General features: G+C 39.5%; 1 protein-coding gene across 4 annotated transcripts in view; it reads right to left on the bottom strand.

The window, feature by feature from the left end:
• The window catches only part of LOC124605781 (pericentriolar material 1 protein-like), a 378,792-nt gene that overhangs the window by 17,946 nt on the left and 336,659 nt on the right, over positions 1-24,187 (bottom strand). For 3 of the 4 annotated variants that reach the window (XM_047137665.1, XM_047137666.1, XM_047137668.1), the window contains 2 exons: positions 15,070-15,132; positions 8,942-9,076 (listed from right to left, as the gene is read on the bottom strand). In XM_047137665.1, coding sequence (XP_046993621.1) covers positions 8,942-9,076; positions 15,070-15,132 — 198 coding nt within the window. The remainder of the gene's footprint in view (positions 1-8,941; positions 9,077-15,069; positions 15,133-24,187) is intronic. The other variant, XM_047137667.1, reaches the window with a different exon arrangement.

Here is a 24,187-nt window from a genome sequence, read left to right as displayed (position 1 = left end):
GTTTGGCCACATGGATGGGACAGCTTAAATGAATTTCTCGAACACCTCAACTCGCTGCACCCCAACATACAATTCACGATGGAGGTGGAGTAGGATGGTGCCCTACCGTTTCTTGACGTCCTGGTGAAACAGAAACCTGATGGCAAGCTGGGACACAGTGTATACAGAAAACCTACACACACCGATTTGTACCTATATACCTTCAGTTGCCACTACAACTCCCAGCGTGAAGGCGTTTTGCGCACACTTGTTCACAGGGCACGATCGATCTGCAATCAGGGGAGCCTTCCAGCAGAACTGCAGCACCTCGAGACAACATTTCGGAAAAATGGGTACAACCGGAAGCAAATAAGACATGCACTCGGACAGACTGTGCCAAGAGAACAAGGAGAAGAAACAGAAGAACACAAGTCATTGGCGTGCACTCCGTTTGTCGGAAACACCTCAAGAAAAATCAGTAGAATCCTGGGGAAACACAATGTGAAATGTGTATTCCAACCCCCTGCAAAAACCTTCACTCTACTGGGTTCAGTGAAAGATGACCTAGGCCTTTGAAAACTAGGCGTTTATCAAATTCTCTGTCAGTGCGGAAAATCATACATTGGGGAGACAGTCCACACTGTAGAAGAGAGGTGCTGCGAACACAAGCACCATACCAAATTATGCCAGGCCACTAAATCAGCCGTGGCTGACCAGCGTGTAAAGACTGGCCATACTATGGACTATGAAAAAACAAAAATACTCTGTCAATCCTCCTACTTCTGGGACTGCGTTACTAAAGAGGCCATCGAAATCCGACTACAGGACGATCTAATTAATAAAGACAGTGGCCTTCAACTTAGTCAGGCGCTTGGAACCCTGCACTCAGCCTGGAGAGGAAGATGCGGTCCCAGAGATCGAGGACCGCCCCCGACGGCAGCAGCAGGGAGACTGCAGACCCCAGTTCAGACCCAGGCACCGTTTCCCCCACCACCTCCAGTAGCCACCGCACCGGCCACACCAAAGACACCAGGAAAGGAATGGTGGAGGGGGTAACGGCTAGTATATATAGAGCGCCAAGAGGAACAGCACAGCATTCGTCAGGAACCACCTGAAGATGGCATCATGTACGTCTGCCGAAATATTGTGGAGAAATTACAACGCTGCCCGGTCGGATACCCGAGAACTGTTCAAAGACATCATGATTGCCACTTAAATTTGTCTGTATGAACTGCAAAAATGTAGTAAACAATACTTTTTTTTTCCTTTCGTTGTTTTGCAGTAGTTTCAGTGAAAAAAAGTTTCAAAAAAGATTGAAATTATGTGTGAAGTTGTTTTGGAGATTGCTAAATGCTCCCACCCTCAAATACTGGATGAATAAAGTGTGGATAATTTGTGCGCCATGAGTTATGCTGCCTTAAGACATATTCAGTTATGTACAGTTTCTAACTTTAATACAGCACTTCTTGTGTTAAATCTTCAAAGTAAAATTATATCTCTTAATGAGTAGATTAGGACAGTATTTTAAAATTTTAAGTTGGGTCAATAGTTTCATGAAATATTGAAAATCTAATTTTTGTTGCCCTGGAAGCTGTTAAATAAGCAACCTGCAATTGAAACTGGGTGACTATTTTAGCCTTTAATAATATAGATTTTGGAACATTAGCATCCTTTGATATACAATTCATCTCTAATGATTTAGAGCACACACTGACACGTATGGTAGCACAATGTGAGCAAACTTGAATGCAGTTTTGAGACATATTTTCCGTTTGCGTCCTGAAAAAGTTATGATGGTGTTGATGTTTCTCTCCAAATATCTCATGAGGATATAGTATGTATGAAACAATTGTATCAACAGTATCACAACGTTTACATTACATTAACATAGACATTATTGTTGGTGTCATGTTAACCATTAGGTGATTAAGCAAGAAAGAAATAGAACTGCACAAATATTAACTAAAGGACACATAAGTAATGTTAAGAGTTTCCATGAAGAAATGAATATATCAAAATGCAAGTACAATTATATGAGATTGCATTTAATTTCAATACTTTACTTTATACCTCATATCAAACATCTTTTTTGGTGTTTTGGATGTCTCCTTGTTAAAAATTCTCTGAAAGTACGGAAAAGCAAACAATTTCGAGCTCCTCTGCTGAAATTGTGGAAAGTGAAGATGAAGTAAAGACCTTTTTGTGACAACAAGAAAAGCTGAAAAACAACAAAATGGATTCATATCATCACATGATATATTTACTACACATTAATTAATTAATTTTTGCACCATGCAAACAAAAGGAAGCCAGAGAGAGAGCAGTGTGGTAAGCAGAAATTACCATGAAGAGGTACGCAAGCTACTATATTATATAAGATGATCAGTCAATGAAGATATGTGAGATACAAGTCTTGCATGAACATTTCAATGAATCATCTTTTGTTCGTGGAGGTGCGTTCCATCTATGCAACTAATTGAAGGCAGTTTGTTTACTGCCATATGCATTTCGCTTCTTTTATTTCGAAAGCATCTTCAATGGCCTGTAATACATGTTTCTTTTTATACATACAATAAACGTATTATGTGGTGTACACAATATGCTGCAATTTTACATTCTGTCATGTTTTGCTCTTTTTCTTTTCTTTTTTTTTTTTTTTTTGTTAGAATCAACTTTTGTAGCACAAATTTCATAATGTGAAATTATCATTTGCTGTTACTTATGATTTCCAGCGCAGTTAACTCGTGTGTGGTCCTGGAGATGTATTCATTAGTTTCCATGCTCCAGCTGGCCCACTTCTGGCTGGAAACTGATTTAATTTGATAATTATTGTCTGCATATGAGTGACATTGTTACTGCTGCCTATTTTGACTCGTTCTCATGTCCCTCCAATTTAATAAACTTATTCATCTTGCATCATACGAAACAGTCTGTTAGGATTGATTGAAGTACTGACTATAACCTAGAGACTGATTTTAAAAATTCCGCTCATTTATGTTCTTAACTTGTCTCAAACTCTGTAAAATCATTATTTTAGTACTATAATAATTAATTCCTCCAGGGACCATTTTACAATGATATAGGATTTGTCAGCTTAATGCAGGAAAAAAAGAAATCTTGTGTGCTGACAGGTACCGGTAGAAATAAAGCTATGAGAACATCTCTTGAGTAATGCATTGATATATCAGTTGGCAGAGCAACTACCCATGGAAGGAGGAAGTCCAAGGTTTGAGTCCCAGTCCAGTGCACAGTTTTAAACTGTCAGGAAGTTTCAAGTCAGTGCACACTCTGATGAAGAGAGAAAATTCATTCTGGGAACAATCCTCCAATCTGTAGCTAAGCCATTTCTCTGCTACAACTGTTCTTCCTGAAGTACTAGTTCCACAAGGTATGCAGGAGTCCTCCTGTGAAGTTTGAAAGGAAGGAGAGAAGTTCTGGTGGCAGTGAAGCTGAAAGAGCAAGTAGTGAGTCATGCTTGGATAGCTCAGTTAGTACTATTTCTTCACGGAATAAGTCAGTACATGGTTTACAGAATGATGATTAGAAAGTTTATAAACAAAATATTAATAAATCCCATGCAAAAAGAATAGTGAGAAAGTATAAATAACATAGAAGAGAAAAAAATTCCAAACTACAGTGAGAAACTGCTGTACGGAATAAAAGTGTGCCATAAAGAAACGTTTCAAGTTAGATATGAATACCAGGGGTTTACCATACTTTTTTCAGATCTGTAGGAAGCCTAATGAAAATGAAACCTGCTGAATAGTGCACAACTTTCTGTACAATGCTTCAGTGAGTGTTATCCAAATGCATATCATTTTTTTCTGTCTAGAGTTTACTGGATGAATGTTGCAGTTTCTTCATCTGTCATGTTTAGTGGTATACCCTATCAAGAAAGAAACGGAACAAACCCAGAACAGAGCTCAGCTGCTCCCCCCCCCCCCTCTTGCCCTGCAGTATCTTCCACATATACAGGGCTATTACAAATGATTGAAGCGATTTCATAAATTCACTGTAGCTCCATTCATTGACATATGGTCACGACACACTACAGATACGTAGAAAAACTCATAAAGTTTTGTTCGGCTGAAGCCGCACTTCAGGTTTCTGCTGCCAGAGCGCAGTGAGACAAAATGGCGACAGGAGCCGAGAAAGTGTATGTCGTGCTTGAAATGCACTCACATCAGTCGGTCATAACAGTGCAACGTCACTTCAGGACGAAGTTCAACAAAGATCCACCAACTGCTAACTCCATTCGGCCATGGTATGCGCAGTTTAAAGCTTCTGGATGCCTCTGTGAGGGGAAATCAACGGGTCGGCCTGCAGTGAGCGAAGAAACGGTTGAACGCGTGCGGGCAAGTTTCACGCGTAGCCCGCGGGAGTCGACGAATAAAGCAAGCAGGGAGCTAAACGTACCATAGGATGGTGCTCCACCGCACTTCCATCATGATGTTCGGCATTTCTTAAACAGGAGATTGGAAAACCGATGGATCGGTCGTGGTGGAGATCATGATCAGCAATTCATGTCATGGCCTCCACGCTCTCCCGACTTAACCCTATGCGATTTCTTTCTGTGGGGTTATGTGAAAGATTCAGTGTTTAAACCTCCTCTACCAAGAAACGTGCCAGAACTGCGAGCTCGCATCAACGATGCTTTCGAACTCATTGATGGGGACATGCTGCGCCGAGTGTTGGAGGAACTTGATTATCGGCTTGATGTCTGCCGAATCACTAAAGGGGCACATATCGAACATTTGTGAATGCCTAAAAAAACTTTTTGAGTTTTTGTATGTGTGTGCAAAGCATTGTGAAAATATCTCAAATAATAAAGTTATTGTAGAGCTGTGAAATCGCTTCAATCATTTGTAATAACCCTGTACTTTTATATGAAATTAGGAGTAAAAATTTCAAAGAGCCAAGATTGCTTACTACAGCATTCATTTAGATTACCGGTTTCAGCAAACTATGTTGCCATCTTTGGATCTTGTGCAATATACTTCAATGAATCATGATGATGTGCACCTTATATCGTGTCACATCCTAAGGAGACATTTCAAGAACATGAAGACCATAGTATATCAGCATGTCAAGTACAAAACAGTCATTACATAAAATGCCACGTATATTGCACCAACTATATACATGCTCATGCTCATGTCCATACAACAGCTGAATGACAACCCTAGGTCTTCTTTTCTGAAGAAGTCTTTGGCCGAAAGCTCAGTGTGGAACAGTCTTTCTGCTGTGCCTGTCTGCAAGTCAGCATGTCATCCTTATGGTGAGTAGCAAACTATCATCTTCATCATATACATAAATGATATGCTTTCTAGTATGACAGGTGAGTCTGAAGCAGTTCTGCTTGGAGATGACACTAGCTTGGAAGTGAAGAATGTTGAGTTCAAGAGAGAAGTTCATTGCTTGTGCCTGTGCCTGCATCTGATGTGAGCAGTAACCATTCACCCCGGATTACTTTTGCTCCTACCCCTGTGATCATCCCTGTTGTAGGACTTGCCCTATGCACCCTTCAAGCACCACCTCTACCAGTCCTTTACATGTCAAATGTTACCTCCCATACAGCCTTGGCATTTGAGGCAAACATATTTGTTGAGATGCAGACTCTTCAGTCTAGTTTAAAAGCAGATTCTTGGGCCTTCACATCCAATCCAAAAAAACACAGGTTAGGGATACGCCTCTAGTCATTCAATTCTGTACTGATCTTCAATGTATTAACCACCTACTTCGACAAGGCTGTGGATTCCTAAAACCGTGCCATGAAATGAGGTCCATTCTGTTTGACATTTTACACACTACAGCCAGAATAGCTTTTTGTCATGCCCCCCCCCCCCCCTCCCAATTTCTACAGTATACATTATTTAACAGTTTCCTAGGGTTGCAAATCTCTGCAGTATCCTGGTCAGAAACTATGCTGCTTCTGCACCCATTTCCATACCCTATGGCTCCTACCCCTGTGACCATCCCTGCTGTCCCTGTAACACATAAAACTTATACTATCAAAGGGAGAGTCACCTGTGAAAGGACACATGTTGTGTACCATTTCTGTGCTGTTTTCAGCTTCTACATTGGCACAACTAGCACCAAGCTATCCATTAGAGTGAATGGGTATAGCAGAGGACGTATACTGACAACATATAACATCCTGTTGCACATGTCATCTGTATTCTTTCCCCTGACACCAGTTTCTCAGAATTCCACAGGTGGGAACTTGCATTACAACATATCCTTGGTTTGTCACCCACCTGGCCTTAATTTATGTTAATTTCTTTTTTCCCAATATTTCCTCTCAGTAACTACCTCTTTCTTCACTCCGTTTTAGTTTTCTGTATCTTTTATTCTCTGATCTGTCTACTTCGCCCCCCCCCCCCCCCTTCCCTTTATCATATATAATGCACTTAGCATTCTGCTGCTCTTATAAAGTCTTGCAGAATGTTTTTGCAGTAATCTCTCTCTTGCTTCTTAGACTACCTTACAGCTTTAAGCTCTCAGGTTTTCAAATGTCATCCAATGTACCCCCCCCCCCCCTCCCCCAAACAATCAGTCTTTCGTACTCATCACATCCAGTAAATCTCCCCTGGCCTAGGATTCTGGACGACCTTTCCGTAACTCTCATCATTTCCTAAACCTCACCCTTCATCCCTCTTCCTTCCCCTTCAACCCTTCCGGCACTGGCTCCAAAAGCATGTACACACACACACACACACACACACACACACACACACACACACACACACACACACTGAGAGGCCAATGTCAGAATCCACACACTCCTGAACAGGGGTTGACAAGAGGCTTGCAGACTTACATATCATATTGTTTGAACTGTATGTTTCTGAGCCAAAAATATCCTTTGCAAATGGGAAGAGTTACCCCAGAATGTGGTGTTGTAAATTATAAGGAAAGAAAATAAGCAAAGTAAACTAATTTTCATGTTGGCCTATCGCTATTGCATATACTGTTTTAATGGTAGATATAGCAGTATTCAGTTTTTGAACAGGATCCTGAATATGGGCTTTCAATGACAACTTCCCATCTGTTCTGCCTGAACACCTAGGATTTGTGTGTGTGTGTGTGTGTGTGTGTGTGTGTGTGTGTGTGTGCGAGTTCTGATTGAACTTTGCCCAAATGCTAAAAGTTTAACAGTCTTTTCATTGTGTCTGTCTACAACTTGACACCTGCTCTATGTGGTGAGTAGCAATCTTTCTTTTCATATTATTGTTAAACGATAAACTCACAAAAATATATATAAAATAGCTATATTTCCCCTTTTGATTCCCCGATATAAGAATTCACAGCCTCAAAGTAATAAGTGAAAGTTGTAAAATGTTTTGTCCAACATAAACTGTTTTATTTATTCAAAGAAGCTGAACTTGCATTCTACCATTTATTCTGCATTACTAGCCAGTATTGACCTGTGGTCTTTTTTAAATTTCCTTGACATCAATGCTGTTTGTATCATTATACAGGGTGATTCAAAAAGAATACCACAACTTTAGGAATTTAAAACTCTGCAACGACAAAAGGCAGAGCTAAGCACTATCTGTCGGCGAATTAAGGGAGCTATAAAGTTTCATTTAGTTGTACATTTGTTCGCCATTTCAGCCAATAAAGTTTTTGGTCCCTTTTTCTTCGAAGGTGCTACTGTAACTGGACTACAGTATCTGGAGATGTTAGAGAATTGGCTGTTCCCTCTGCTCAAACAAGAAGCACAACAATTCATATTTCAGCAGGATGGAGCGCCACCACATTGGCACTTATCTGTCCGTAACTACCTGAACGTCAACTACCCGAGGCGATGGATCGGCCGCCAGGCAGCCCGTGACAGAGCATGTCATCACTGGCCTCCAAGAAGCCCTGATCTTACCCCCTGCAATTTTTTCTTATGGGGGTATGTTAAGGATATGGTGTTTTGGCCACCTCTCCCAGCCACCATTGATGATTTGAAACGAGAAATAAGAGCAGCTATCCAAACTGTTACGCCTGATATGCTACAGAGAGTGTGGAACGAGTTGGAGTATCGGGTTGATATTGCTCGTGTCTCTGGAGGGGGCCATATTGAACATCTCTGAACTTGTTTTTGAGTGAAAAAAAACCTTTTTAAATACTCTTTGTAATGATGTATAACAGAAGGTTATATTATGTTTCTTTCATTAAATACACATTTTTAAAGTTGTGGTATTCTTTTTGAATCACCCTGTATTTAAAACCAGTTCAAGTTATGTGGGAACACCAGAAAGACTGCATGTAAATATTGCGCTGCATGTCACCTGATGAAATTTTGATTTGATCTAGCTTCCAGGCACTTTTCACACCACAATGCATCTTTCTACTTGCAAAGATGTTTTCTGTTTCTGCACTTTGTACCAACTGTGTGCAATTTCTGCTTGTAGTCATTCTGTTTGTTATTGTATTTAAATACAAGGAAGTAGGATTAGTGTATGGAAATAAATGCCTGCTCCCATGCAATACAAATTGCTATGAACTATAAAGACACATGTCCCCAACATACAACAGTATTAGAAAATGGACATGGGCCGTAACTAGCTGGTAATGCAAAATAGATGCTAAAATAAGAGTTAACTTGTTCCAAGAAATTAAACATTGTATGGTTTTGACATTCAGAAAAAAAATTCATTTATATTTCAAAAAACTGCACGGAACACAACTCTATACTTCTTTCTGTTCAAGGGATTTTTCGAATTTGAGGTGTAACATGTTGGAGATGGCCAATTTTGAGGCATTGTTCTATTGCATGTGGAATTTAGTGTCTTGACTGCTTCTGGCAGTGTCTGGTTCAGCATGCTAGGAGTTGGCAATATTGACAAAAGGCTCCTCATCTGTAATTTTGGCCATCTGAGCTTGGGGAAGAGATCCCTTGGTGCTGGTTGGCTTCATCAGCACACCATAGTTTTTTTTTTTTTTTTTTACGTTAGTAATATTTTCTTACTTCATTACTGCATTCGGAAGGTGCAGCAGGAACAGGTGTATGGAGCCGGACGTCGACACCGTCATCAGGGCATGACTGGTCAGCTTCTGCCAAATCTCCATTGAAGTCCTCTGGAGCAACAGTTTCCATGTGTTCCTGTGAACACCAATACTGTGTGTAAGATAGGTCATAATGTTAAAACCTTTTCCAGCCAAGTGAACACTGTTCAATGAAACACATTACAGCTATACTGCTCAGATAAAACTTCATATTATAATTACAAACAATACATTATTTTTGAGCCAGCAACAATGAATTCTACACATATATTTCATGAAATCCTTAATGCTAAAAAGATTCCTCCAGCTGGAGATTTGTGGCTTGCTAAATAAAAACAGGTCATATCAGAAACGACTTTTCATGTGGAAGATTTCATCCTTGTTTAAAGAAAGCAGTTTATGACAGAATCAGCGTAGAAACCATATGCATGCTGTAGCGTAAAAACTGCATGATAAATCTCTTTCCCCATCATCAATAATTCATCAAATTCTTATCTTGATTCTTTCCTCTGCATATATCTCTCCCTTCCTCCTATCCCTTGAGTTCTTTCTGTCAGCTTCAGAATGTTTCCAGTGTGTTATATTCTTAAATGTATAAAATTTGTTCTATGACTCAGGTTAGTGTTAAACCGACTGAAGATCTGAGCGGAACAAAAACTGTTTCAGACATAATTGAAAAAGAAAGTTGTCAAAAGTGCTATTTCTTATACGAATGTTGAACACTCAGAACAATTCATGAGGCCAGCAATCAGAATGAATTATTTAACAGATTCCAAGGGATGCAGAATTTTTCAAAGCTCCATATGGCAAGTATCACATTCATTTAATGCTGTATGCTGTCTTTTTCTGTAATAATGGAAAGATGCAAATTGAAACTGTGTACAATGTTTGAGAGAGAGAGAGAGAGAAAGGGGAGGTGGGCACTTGATTCGCATAACACTCACTATTTATAACAGGAAGTTTGCCACAATGGAAAATAATTTTGAAACTACAAGGAGAATGAAAGATAAGTACTCAGTGAAACACAAGTTGTCATCCTTCAACCCTATCATTATGAGTGGAGTGAGTTGACAGCTGGACCACTACCTAAAGAAGTGGCACCATCTCTGGTTACCATGGACTTTAAAGGAATGCACATAGAGCTGTATGATCCTGCAACCAGAACAACCAAGGCACATTTCACAGTAACAGCTGTAGGCAACAAGCCCCACAATGTTGCACTTTCATCTCTCAGAGTCTACAGGACACAGACGGATATCTTATAAGAAAAGGAGATAATGGTCTATACCTTCAGCAGCCAGGACAACATATCCTTAGTGACAGACTTCAGAAGACTGGCTTTCAACTATGGAACTGATTCATTCATGGCAAGGGAAAGGACACTAGTATGTCTGTGTGTTGTTGCTAATAATGACACAAAGAGGTTTCTGCTTCAAGTCACCTAAGTTCTCACCATTCAGTGACCACCGAGTAACTATGTAGTAAGCACAGTCTGGTACATAGTGTCCACTGCTAGGATCTAGACACATAGTCAAGCTCAAGCACTGCTCCATACCTTAGAAGTGTGTGAAGTGTGCAGGTGGATACTGGAACTGTGTTTGTCTCCTCACTAAAGACAAGTTCTACCTAACTGTGCACTCTGCAGAAAGTAGCATATGATCAGCTTGCAGGATATTTGGTAAAAAAGTGTGCTGAGGCTAAAAAGAGGGAGGTAAAAGCCAACACAGATGGGTGGTGGTAGTGCAGGAGAAGCATGTGCAGGGGTGAACTATACTGTGCTGGTGAAGCCAACTAGCACCGAGGGATCTCTTCCCCAAGCTCAGACAGCCAAAATTACAGATGAGGAGCCTTTTGTCAATATTGCCAACTCCTACCATGCTGAGCCAGATATTGCCAGAAGCAGTCGAGACACTAAATTCCACATGCAAACTTGGAACAATGCCCCAAAATTGGCCTTCTCCAACTACCTAGACAATGCAACAAGACATCATGACACCTTTCTCATACCAACTGACACTGCCAATAAGCCACAGGGACTTGCTGAGAGTAAAGCAATGCTCTTGTTGTGACTCTTACTAACTAACTGAATTTTCCACCCACTGACAGTGGATAATCTCCCTGCACCTTCCTCGTATAAATTGCCAGGCATGTGAGCACACCACAGCAAACTGTTGCAGTATTCATATCAGCTGTCTTGGCTGCCACCGGAAGAAACATCAAAGTCAGCAATGGTTGAGTGATTCTGCAGAATCACATTCTATTTGTGCAGAATCACATTCTATTTGTGGGGTGCCGGTGGTATTTGCACACAAGTTGGAAAATTATAGCAATTCCTGAAGTGAATGGGAATCATCTCACATTGGACATATATGTTAGCCAAGCAAACGAAGTTTGCCATTGCAATGCAGTGGCAGTAAATTTTATGTTATCTTCAATACTTTCATGCATACAACATGTGCTCAGTACAAAAAATTTCAAATACTGACCAGGGGCTAATTCAACCTAACTTCATTACCTATTACATTTGTTTAGTTACTGGGAGTATAATGAGCTGGTTAGTTTGACTGACAACTGCACGAATTACAAAACATCAATAACTTAAAGTTTTGTTACCATTGTTCATATATAAACATGTAAACATTTACTGGCTTCCTGACAAGGCAGACAGAAAAGCTGTAGAAATGAATAAAGTATTCATGCAGTCACTGATGAAAATATTTTAGAAACACTAGCATTCATTTAGTTTTGAAATAATTAACATCTTTATGCAGAATACTATTTACTGAAGTAGAATTGCACATTTATGCAAACTAACCAGCATAATTGTATAGAAATTATGACTGTATGAAGGTTCATATTTAATTTAACCTCCATCCACTATTAGTTACTTAGAAAAGCAAACTGTTAATTGTAATTTGTGAAAACAACAATGTATAAATTCAATTTTAATATTGTGTTGTAGACTTCTTTAGGAAAACATTTTATTTGCCAAGTTTGCAAGGAAGGATACATCAATTACTGGTTTCAACAAGTTAAATGGCCATCTCCAGCGCACTTAACAGAAAGCAGTGTCTACATTGACTATTGAAGCAAGATGGTTTGTGCTATCATGTTTACAATTTCAAACTAAATCTAACATGTATATATTGTAGCCACAGTATTTGAGTTTGGAACTTTAAACATTATTACAACAAAATGTCTCGCTTCACCAGTTGACGTAGACACTGCTTTCTCTTACGTGGTGTGAAGATGGCCATTTAACTGGTCAAAACCAGTAATCTACTTATCCTTCTATCTCAGCAAATAAGGAGTTTCGCAAAAGAAAACTACAACACTATGTTTAAAAATCACCACCTAGAAAACTGACATGTCAGGTAATTATCAATTTTAATTATTGTAAACTTATAAAAGAAGCATGCTAGAAGGCACTTAGGTGAGTATTCCATAGTTTGAAAGTGAATAGTTAACATTTATGTCTGAGGTGCTCTAGTTTTCTGCCTCAAGTCACAATTGCTTGCATTCTGAACAGGATGGCGAAAGATTCTGCCAGAGAGGAACATTTGTGGAACATCTGCTTGAACTTTGAGAGGATGTGGAATCTGATTGTAACAACACTGACTAATGCTTCCCTGTTTCATAGTAAGCCTATACTCTTCACACTATCTGTAAGAAGTTGTTAAACGACAGGTCAGAAAGATGCAATATCCATGTGCGTACTTGCTGGTCAGGTCCATAGCAAACAGCACAATCCCTTGTGACAGAATCAGCATAGAAACATTTTCACTGGTGATTGGGATATGTGAATTACAGTGCACATTTAATTCTTTTTGCCTGATGATCTACCACAATAATATTCATTTCCTTGTTCCATGAGTTTGCAAAACAGAAGGCAATAGAGAAGCAATACACATAAAAAAATGACTCTTTGCATGCAATACAAACTTTATGGAATCCTGACAAGAGTGATCCCCACAAATTACTGATTGATTTACAGATTCTGAAGAATCTCTTTTCAAGTAGCTAAGGGCGCACCATCATCTCTGGTTGACTAGCGAATATATTTGGTTCATGGTTCACCAGTCTCATAAACAGATAATAAATACTTTACAATATATAGTGGCCAGATGTTGCTTATAAGATGAAAAATTGACATGATTTTCAGATTTAAATGTGCTGTGAGGAAACTGATATTTTTTGTCATTGATTCACTGGAAGTAAAATACATATTCAGGCGAGATGGAGCCTACATACTTGTGTTTCAAACTGCGAAACAAATGAATCTGATGCCTATTATGGTCATAATATGATGATAATACTTCACAAATTTGGTCAAAGGACAATTTATCAAGTTGTTCTATGAAGCACAATTTCCTAACTAGATTTAACAGACATTGCAAAGACCAAGATAAAAAAAAGAATATTTCTGAGTAACTGGATTAGTTGCTGCTGATACAGTTTCCTATAGTGTTTAATTTTATAAAACAATGGAAATGCTGAAACAGTTGGTGTAAATGATGCCTCACTGCCTGATGTTATTATCTATTGCTGTATGACTATCTCTAATAACTTGGTCAGTGCTGTGTCCATTTTGACACATCATGTGTTCAGAGCTTCACTTTACCACCAGTATCTTGCAGGTACACAGTTCATTTCCATGCTCTACTTGTAGTTCTATCTTCACCATTGTTGTGTGGTGAATAAAAAATAATTATTAGAACACTATCTACAAACATGGTTCTGAGTTACAAGTCCAAAATCATAACCAAGTCCAGCCCAAAAACCAAGAATTTAGAGCAACACAAAACCAGGCTGGACTGCATTCCACAGATATACCAAGTCTGTGTTCTTGGGGACATCTAAAACATCTAGATATAAGCACTACATTATATCACCCAATAGTGTCAATAGTTATATTAACAATAGTCAACAAAATTATGTATTATATACACAGGCAGCTAGACAATGGCATTGTAGCTGAAATATGCCTATCACAAACCAAACAATAAAGCACAAAATCCTTTCAACATAGCAGTGATTTGAATTTCCCTCTTTATAATACAGTGAGTCTGTTGTGAAGTATATCAATGTAAGGATGGCTAGCAGAGGCCATGCATGCACACATGGGCGCGCGCGCACGCACATACACAGGCACGCACATGTGCACGCATGCACGCACGCACTCTCTCTCTCTCTCTCTCTCTCTCTCTCTCTCCTGTCATTGTTATCATGTCTTGTTCCAACAGTCATGTCACACTATGACATGGTGACCAGTGTTGTGTCTGTCTGCTGCTGTGCCCTTTTTCCCTGGGTATGCAGCCTATGATGTGGGTAAGAAGATAGTTTCTTACTCACTACTGTTTGTTTAGCTGCCGGTTACAGCTGTCAGCTCATGCAGTGAAGGCTCCAGACTGCCTGTGATGATCTGTATCATGGATAATAAAATGGACTTTGGCCATCAACACAGTGAAGAGCCAGTCATTCACTACATGAGATACCCAGTTGCACAAACTCATGACAGGTAAGCATCCCACAATGGAGTTGTCTAATGGGAATGTGTGGCCAAGTACATAGGCACCATTATCCACAGGTTGCCACGATGACACTGCCATGTCAAAAAATTGCAGGCTAAAGCAATGACCAGTATATGATGGTGCTACTTGCACTGAACCCAATGGACGCGAACGTATGAGCTGACTTGTACAACACAATGCTGCACCTATTTTTAAATTATGCAGAAGTAGTGTATCAAATGCTTACAGAGAGTGCAAAATTATGGTCTATAATTTGCTTTGAACTGACAGCTGGATACCTTACCTTTTGGAGAGATTTAAGGGAAAGGCTGGCGACCTGGTGAGAAATTTAAAATGTCACAGAACTGAACATACACAACCTGTGCATATGAGTACAATACCATGAGGTAACCATTCCTGATGGTTGTTATTATTATTATTATTATTATTAGCATCTTCATTATCATTATTATTATTTGCAGATAGTAAGTGACTATAATCTAAGATGTGCTCATTACTGCAGCTACAGGTACTGTATGATGTGAGAAAGTAATATATTTGTACATTGTTTGGAACATACCCGATCATTTAGTGAGTTGGACGCTTCTGAAATACTTTCAATGATCCATAGTTCAGGAGAATCCTGCAGGAGACAAATCAGTGAAAGGGAAGTAATACTATAATGTTGTTACAGAAAATCAATGATTAGATCTGATTACTATAAATACAATACAGTTACAAAAGTTAAAATATTATACAGTGTCTTTAAGAAAGTAGGTAAGATTCCTCGGAAGTACAAACAAGACTGCAACAAATGTAAAAACTCACAGTCATCTGTTCTTTCATTTTGCACAATCTTGTGAACAATACATCTTACATTATTAAGAAGAAAAAAAACGTGTGTAACAGGAATATATGGTTGATGTAATGTTCTTGTTGATAAGACTGACAGTAAAGGACAGAGTGTTGAATGGAAGAATAATCAATCTCCCACCAACAGAAAGTTGAGTTGACCATCATATAAATATATGAGCCTCACAGCATTTTGGAGTTCTTAAACTGCAACACCAATTAATGAAACTATTTGAAAGATAACCAAGCTGATCTTAATTGCTCCTTAAACAAGCAATCACCAATTTATTATCTATTACTGCTTCACCTCAACAACTGTTCAGTAAATAACAAGCTTCATGACATCACAACATTCTGTTAGAATCATTTCTATCTACATTCTAGAATAATGAGAGACATGCTTTATATTTTGTAGCTGTGGTGGCCATTTATCAAAAATCAAATCCAAGAAAATGACAACAGCAAAAACAAAATTAAATAGATATGGAACCAAACCCAAAACCTGATACATAATAGTGAAGTGTGAGAAATAAAGACAGATTAGAGAGAAGAGAATGAAAAAAATAGAAACAATAAAGAAAATAAATGAGACAAATATATATCTTGTATGTAAAAATTTATGTTTACCTGTTCATCATCTATGCATTCCTATACCATTTATTCCAATACAATGAAGCTTTGGCGAGTTCTTACGCTCACAGCTGCAACGGTTTCTGTGGGGTTCAGAAACCACAAGTGTGAGGGTGGAAAGGAGGGTGGCACAGAAGCTTATCTCATGAACAACTGGATTAATTTCAGTCAAATTCTATATAAACATGAATCATTATTTTTTTTAAAAATGTATGTAACAAACCTCAACCACTCCTAAGGGGTTCTCAGGGCCTCTAGACTTGACATTTCACCCCTGTGTGTGTGTGTGTGTGTGTGTGTGTGTGTGTGTGTGTGTGGGCGCGCGCGCGCGCGCGCACTCGAGCGCACCCCTAAGGGGAGGAGGGGGTGGGGAGTGTGCAGAGACAGACCACATATCAGTGGTTCTATATAACGCCTGAAGGAATTTCTAGCAAAATTGACACACATATCACTTGCTGTCTCGAAGAATTTACTATGATAGTAAGACAGGTCTAATGAACAGATTAAATAGCAATGGCTGAGGGTTTGGAGTGTAAAAATGTAAGAACCAAATTTTCCTCATTCAGCTGTCAGCAAAAAAAAAACACCCCAAGTAAGGCCACTTACAACAGTGGCCAAAATGTGAGAAGCCTTAAACATTGACAATGTGGTCACAGAGCCAGAAAAATTTTATTGACTGTGACAATGGCTGTGAAAGTCTACACTTACAAGCTTTTTCAAATTTAATTTAATACATAAAAAACCACTGTCTTTTATTTGTTTTGTACATGTAAATATGTCTGCTTAGTACATGTGTATCTACTTAGAAAGAAAAAGACATACTGCAATACATGCCAGGCACAGCTAGTATACAGTAAAAAGTATAATGAAAAAAGAGAGGTGTTAACAGAGATCAAATCATGATGGGGGTCGGATGCAAGGATATGTTGGAACGTATGTTCCCGTCTCCTGATTTGAAATGAAGATAGGATTACACAGTGCACATTAAATGTACGTGTTATATACGACATGTCAAAAATGAACAATGTTCATTATCGCGTTTTACCTAACCACTTTGCTTACATTTTAACATAATTGATTATAAATACAAACAGTTACAAATTTAATGTTATAAGTATTCCTCAACACTTTAAAATTCCTTTTCCACTAGATAGTATTTGAGTTTCTCTGGAAAGTTAGTGTTACATACACTGTCATGCAATGGCGGCTCATGCTCATTTTCATTGGTGAGGCCCAGATAAAAAGTCAATTAAGTTTATAATGGAATTGTTCTGCACTGTTGTTATATAACCTCCATGTCTGTCACTTATGTCAGAGGCGAGGAATCTTTCAACAGGTTTCTTTCCCTTAATCTACTGCAGTATGATGACCAACTGACTTTTGCAAGTAATATGCGCTGTTTCATTTGCCTGCACAGAAACAAAAGTGACAGCATTAATGTCTTTAATCAGCTCTTCAATGTAAATTAGGTATATAAAACCTGAAAAGAAAAAATATGTGAATATATTTGCAGATGGAAGTACTAAATCTGTCTAAAACATTGTCAAGGTATCCTTGAGGAGGCAAGAAATTTAAGAAACTCATGAGTTCCTCAAAATGTTAAGCACTCTACTGCTCCATTTAATGTGTGTCTATTCTTCATACCTAATTCATTATGTCAGGTTCTCAATTGACATTTTATACAATAAATCAATCTGAGCAGCAATGTTATGGTGCCAAACTTTTTCTATTTACAATAATTTTCTAAATGCAGTCTGCTTTTGCACGTGTGTCAATCCATTGACTTAAACGCTTTAGATCCTTAATAGCCAAATTTTGGCCAAAATAACTTTCCTTTCTCTTCACAAACTGTTAACCACTACTTTTTGCAGAAAGTTGTGTCCTTCCTTCCATCATGTTCACACATTACAAAACATTCTGATTGATGTGCACAAAACCTTTTGATTTATTTAGTATGAGAACACTAAATAAATTAAAGTTTTTTTTTTAGCAAATGATCTACTTTATTAATTTTAAAATCATTGGAAGAGTACTTGAGTTTCAGCCACAAAGCTCCAGAATACAGAACACTACATAGAGATAGCTACTTTTGCTGTCTATGACATTTCCCATTGGCATGGAGGAAGATGCATAAAGTGATATAGGAAAATATTTAGGTTATGGGGCCACAGACACTGTTTATAGGTGCAGATGGGTGGGAGAGTGGTAACGTGACAGAGAGATCAGAGTTTGCTGGGGAGGAGGAACGAGGGGTATGCGTGAGTCAATCCATCCACCCAAGCTGGCCCCAAGTTACACCATGGCAAGGGGTGAGGTAGAGGAAGGGAAACAGCTTGGTCACGTCATTACAATTGCAGTTTATCGAGCCAGAGGTGTGAGTACAGGCCACGATACACTGGCCCTCAGATGAAAGGGATGGGGAAAGGAAAACAGGTCCGTCACTGTGGAATGATGGAATGAGTGGAGGGGTAAGGGAGGAGTAGCAGAAGATCTGGCCCTGTTACTGGGAGCTCAGAGTACATTGGAGCAGTAGAAACTGAGACTGATTATCTCTGATCTCTGTCATCCATACTACACCAAAATCAGATCATTTTCAAACTGTTTGATACAATATTGAAAAAAAAAAATGCAGAATAAAACAAAATTCTGGTGGGGCCGGGTCCCTCTGGCCCAGATGAAAGAGACACTCCTGCTGTCAAGCAAGTTTTTAGGTAGAATTCTTAGTACCTGTGTACTGATGCCCTTTTCCCATCACTGCCAGTCAGTAGTGTATGCTTCATACACCATTTTTCCTCTGTGTAATGTGAGGGTGTACACTAGCATTTGTAATCCACTCTGCACTATCTTTTGTGATGTATGCTATTGTTTTATATGTATTAAAAGATGTAAAATTTTAAGGTGCCTACATTTTTAAGCAGTTTTGGATGTTTCAGAAGTCTTTTTTCTTAAAATGATCCTCAGTGCTTTTTTCTGTAATGTGAACTTTCTTTTTGTTTCTAGAATGTTTGAGTTTCCCCACACTGTCACTCCAAATTACAGGTATGGTTCAAAGAGTCCACAGTATACTGTGCACAGAAGCTGTATGTCTGCATACTGTGATAGCTGCTTCATTATGAATATGACAGAGCTGAGTTTCTTACAGACAGAATTAATACACTGTTTCCATTTCAGCTCATAAGCCACAGTAATATCTAAGAATCTACTGAATTCTATTTATTCCAGCCTGGTTTCGTCTACATCTATATACATGCTCCGCAAGCCTGCTCGTTGTTTCTGAACACTGCAAACATAGTTTTTTTCAGGTTTACAACCAGTCCATTTTCTAAGAGCCACTGAGTTCTGATGTTTGCAGAAATGTAAACTCTTCTCTCAAGTTGCTTCATATCCTGGGTCAAGGTTCAATATTGTGATGTCTTCTTCATACAATATTCTCTTCTCTTTCCCTTCAACACCTATATCATTAATAAACAAATTAAAAAGCAATGGCGCCATTACCAACCACTGTAGCAATCCATATTTGATGGCCCTAGTTTCTGATTGGTATGCATTCCCTATTGAAACAAACTGTTTCCTGTTACATAAGTATGATTGTATCCACTCTCCAGTGTGTCCTTGAATGCCATATTTTCTGCTCTTTGTATTATTATTTCATTGTGAACGGTGTTGAATGCTTTGGAGGGATCCAGAAACATTGCAGATACTATTTTTTTCATATAAGAACTGTGTAATTTATTCTGTGGCAATTGCTGATTCAGTAGGTTTGCTCTTTGTGAAACTATGCTGCGATGGAACAAGAATGTAATGTTTGTCCAGATAATCAACTGATCCATTCTACATACACTTATGTAGTTGTTGGGGTCATCCCTATCCTCTTTCTGTACACTGGCACCACCCTGCCTTCCTTCAGTTCTTCAGAAAAAAGCCCATCTCTGAAAAAGGTGTTTGCTATGTGTGATTATTTGCTCACTTACTAGCTCCATTAGACAATGGAAAATCCAGGATGGAATAATGACAATATTATTAAAATGATGGATTGCTACTCACCAATAGTGAAGATAAGCACAACTACTAAACACATACGCTCTTGGTCAGAAGGCCTTTTTCTGAAATAGACAATGCACATATACACATTCACACAAACACAGCTCACATTTCAGAAGAATGCCTTCTGTTTACATGTTTAGTAGTCTTTTTGTTGTATTGTCTATGACCTAACATCTTCACTACTAGCTCTATTATGTGAGTCAATATTTCATCATCACCAGCTGATTTCGTGGACTTTACTTTCTGTACAGCTTTCCTCAGTCCATCTTCTGTACCAAGTTTCAAGAACATGGTTCAGCTTGATTTTCTTGATACCTTAGTAATCTTCTTTTCTGGACCATTTCTTTCCAATTTTAAGTTCTCTACCACATTGATAGATTTGTCACTGAGTGTGTCAGCTATTTCTCAACCACCTGTAACCACTGTGTTGCGTTTTTTCATTGACCTGATCTCTGTTTCTTTGTTTCATTAATCTTTTTCCTTTCTTTAGGCACCAATTACATTCCAAGCAGCCTTAATTATTTTTTTTTTTTTTTTCCCCCACTAGGGTGTTACAGAGGTTAGGAGGGTAATGAAAGGTGATAATGGATGGTGTGGGAAGTAGTATCAGGAAAAAAGGATCTCCTGTTAGGCCTTGACTTGACGAAGTCATAGCCTTGGGCAAGAAATGTATTGAAGCAATCAATACCAGGGCAGTATGGAATGACAAGAGGGATGCTTCTGCATTTTTGGGTGTGGTGGCTGAGGGATGGAGGAGATAGTGGCTGGTGAGAGTGGTGGTTGGCAACAGTAATGTGTTGGTAAAGGACCAATGGTAATGTGTTGGTAAAGGACAAGGTGAGTAAAGGGCTAAGGATTCATTAGTATGAAATTTAAGGAGGGATTGGTTGCAAGATCTACAAATAAACCAGGGAAACTGCTATGGGAAGCAAGATGGTCCTGTTGTTTGCCAAACTTTCTGTGGGCTGCATGGAAGAGACTTTCCTGAAGGATCAGAAATGGAGCCCCCTGGTTTGTTACAGATTTATTGATGACATTTTTATGGTCTGGACTGTTGCTGAGGAAGAACTTCTCCACCCTTGACATCAACCTCCTTTTAACTGAAGCCCATAACCAAACTTCAGTCCATGTACAGCCAGCCAATAAGCAACAATACCTGCACTTTGGCAGCTACCACCCCTTCCACATTAGACACTTCATTCCTTACAGCCTAGGCTTCCATGGTAAACATCTCTGCTCCACTACCAAATTTGTCAACACCTACACACACAAAATATTCCTAACATACTCAGTTATCCTGCGGATGTTATTCACCAACAAATCTCCCAGGCAACATCCTTGTCCCACTGTATGACTAACACAGTTCCTACTGTCAAACAACTCAGAAGCATTCCCCTCCCCTTGTCACCCAGTATAACACATGCTTTGATTTTTTAAATATATTACTTCATCAAGGCTATGACTTTCTCAGGTCAAGCCCTGAAATGAGGTCCCCCCCCCCCCCCCCCCCGATCCCCTCCCCACTTGCTGTTGCCTTCTGTTTCCCTACTGAAGTCCATATCATCCTAGTGAAACCATATGATATTCCCAAAACAGAATCCCCAGGTACCTATCTCTGTAATCATTCCGCTATACAATCTGCCCCATGCATCTACCCACTGCCACCTACCCCAAGCCTATCGATGGTACATCCTACAATATCAAAGGCACAGGAACTTGCAAAACTGTGTATGTTGTCTAGCAACTAGCTTGTGTCCACTGTGCAGCATTTTATATAGGTCTGAGCATTATTAAACTAGCTGAAGGAATGAATGGGCTTTGGGTAAACCCAGCTCCCAAGCTTCAGCTCTCGACTAATATACAAGTACTACTACACAGTGGCAAGTTAAGTGTTATCTTTTCCTGTGTTTCGCTTGTAGTATATTTATTAAATTTCGCGTATGTTTCACTGTTTAAGAGGTTTAATCTCGAGTTTTTGTAAGTGTAAGTTCATTTAGTCTGTAGCACAATAGTTCCTCACTGAACAGCCAGCTATGTAGCTCATTAATGCATCAGCATCCATTGGTGGCACATGTCAGCAAGTTGCATACCTAGAATTGTCTGCTATTATAGTTCACTTCTTCAGTTAGCCTTGTTAGGATGTGTGCATGCTGTATGCAGATGCAGGGGGAGCTGGCCGTAGTTCATGAACACCAGAACATGGTTTTGGCTATGGTCAGTCATATTCAGGCTGCTGCCTCAGGTTGTAGCAATGGTGGAGAATCTGGCACATCACATGGGACACCTCAGATATCACTTGTTTTGTCCATGGGCTCTGCTTCTGGAGCACCTTCTAGTGCATCTGATGTGGCGGAGCCACCATCACACGAGGGTGAGTGGCAGGTGGTAACACGATTGCATCGCTCAAGGTGGAGGGCCAATGTGGAGACTGGATGCTTAGCCTTGCCCATTCACCCTATGAGTGGACAGGTGGCCACTCCTACAGCAGGATCCAAGCATGCACACAGAGGGAGAGGCTTCTAGTTACTGGGAGCTCCAATTTTAAGTGCATTATAGAGCCACTTAGGCAGATAGCATTCAGGACTGGAAAGAAAGCCAATGTGCACTCGGTACATCTCCTGGGGGGTCTCATCCAAGATGTGGAGGTGGTCTTTCCTGTGGCTATCAAGCGTGTGCAGGTTGCAGTCGTCTGCAGGTGGTGGCTCATGAGTGCACGAACAAAGCCTGTCGCATGGGTTCTGAGGCATTCCTCAGTTCATACCACTGGTGGAGATGGTGAAGACTGCTGGCATCTTGTGCAGGGTGCAAGCAGAGCTCGCAATTTGCAGTATCATTCCCAGAGCTGATGGGGTCCTTTGGTTTGGAGCCAAGTGGAGAGTCGCAACCAAAGACTTAGTTGACTCTGTGACGGTCTTGGCTGCAGATTTCTGGACTTGCGTTATTGTGTGGGGATTTGTAGTACTCCCCTTGCAGTGCACTATGCAAAGGAAGCAGCTACTCAGATAGCAAAGTACTTGTGGAGTGCACATGAGGTTTTTTTTGTGCTACACAGTAGTTTGAGGTGCTCTGATGAACACTCGTCAATCAATATGCAGTCAGGGAAGTCGGACAGTATTCAGAATAAATACACTTTGGATGTCACAATTTTATCAGTAAACTGTCAAAGTATTTTTAATTAAGTTCCTGAATTTACTGCCCTCCAGGGACATTCTCACGCTCAGATTATTCTTGGGATTGGGAGCTGGCTGAAACACGAAGTGAAAAGCTCTGAGATATTTAGTGAGTCACGGAATGTATACTGGAAAAGTAGATTGGTGGTCATAGGAGGGGCAGTGTTCATTGCAGTTGACAAAAATATTCTTTCTGTTGAGGTTGAAGTCGAGTGTGACAGTGAAGTATCTGGTCGCATATAACAGGTGGTAGGTGAAACCAATTAATTGTTGGATGTTTTAACCGACCATCCGATTGTGCTGTGACAGTTCTAGAGTCATTCAAAGGAAGTCTATGGTCAATAGCACGTAAATACCCACATCATGCAATAATAGTTGGAGGCGACTTTAACCTGCCAGACAGACAGTCATGCAAAATGCTTATGAACATTTTTTCTGAAAACAGACTTGTGCAGCTAGCTTGGCAGCTCACACACAATGAAAATAACTTAGACCTTGTAGCTACAAATAGGCTGTACCTTATCGACAATGTCAGTATAGAAATGAGGATTAGTGATCATGATCTCATTTTAGCAACTATGATTATGAAAGGTAATAAATCAGTTAAGAAGGCTAGGAGAGCATTATGCCAGATAGAGCAGATAAGCAGTTATCATTTACACAGTGAATTGGCATCATTTAGTTTCAGTAAGATGGATGTAGAGGAATTATGGGCAAAGTTTAAGCAGATTGTAAATTGTGGTCTGAAGAGTTATGTGCCTAGTAAGTGGATAAAGGATGGCATAGACCCACCATGATTTAACAACAAATTTTGGTGGATGCTGAGGAAGCAGAGGCTGTTGCACTCTCACTTCAAAAGGTAATGCACAAATGATTACAATCGAAAGTTAGTAGAGATTTGCACATCCGTGCAAAGATCTATGCGCGAAGCATTCAACAATTACCATCATCACACCTTAGCAAAAGATCTGTCAGAGAACCTGAGAAAATTCTGGTCTTAAC

This window comes from Schistocerca americana, chromosome 3, assembly GCF_021461395.2.
Source record: "Schistocerca americana isolate TAMUIC-IGC-003095 chromosome 3, iqSchAmer2.1, whole genome shotgun sequence".
Taxonomy (NCBI): Eukaryota; Metazoa; Arthropoda; class Insecta; order Orthoptera; family Acrididae; genus Schistocerca; species Schistocerca americana.
The sequence above is the reverse complement of the archived record's forward strand: the minus strand, read 5'-3'. Positions and strand labels throughout refer to the sequence as shown.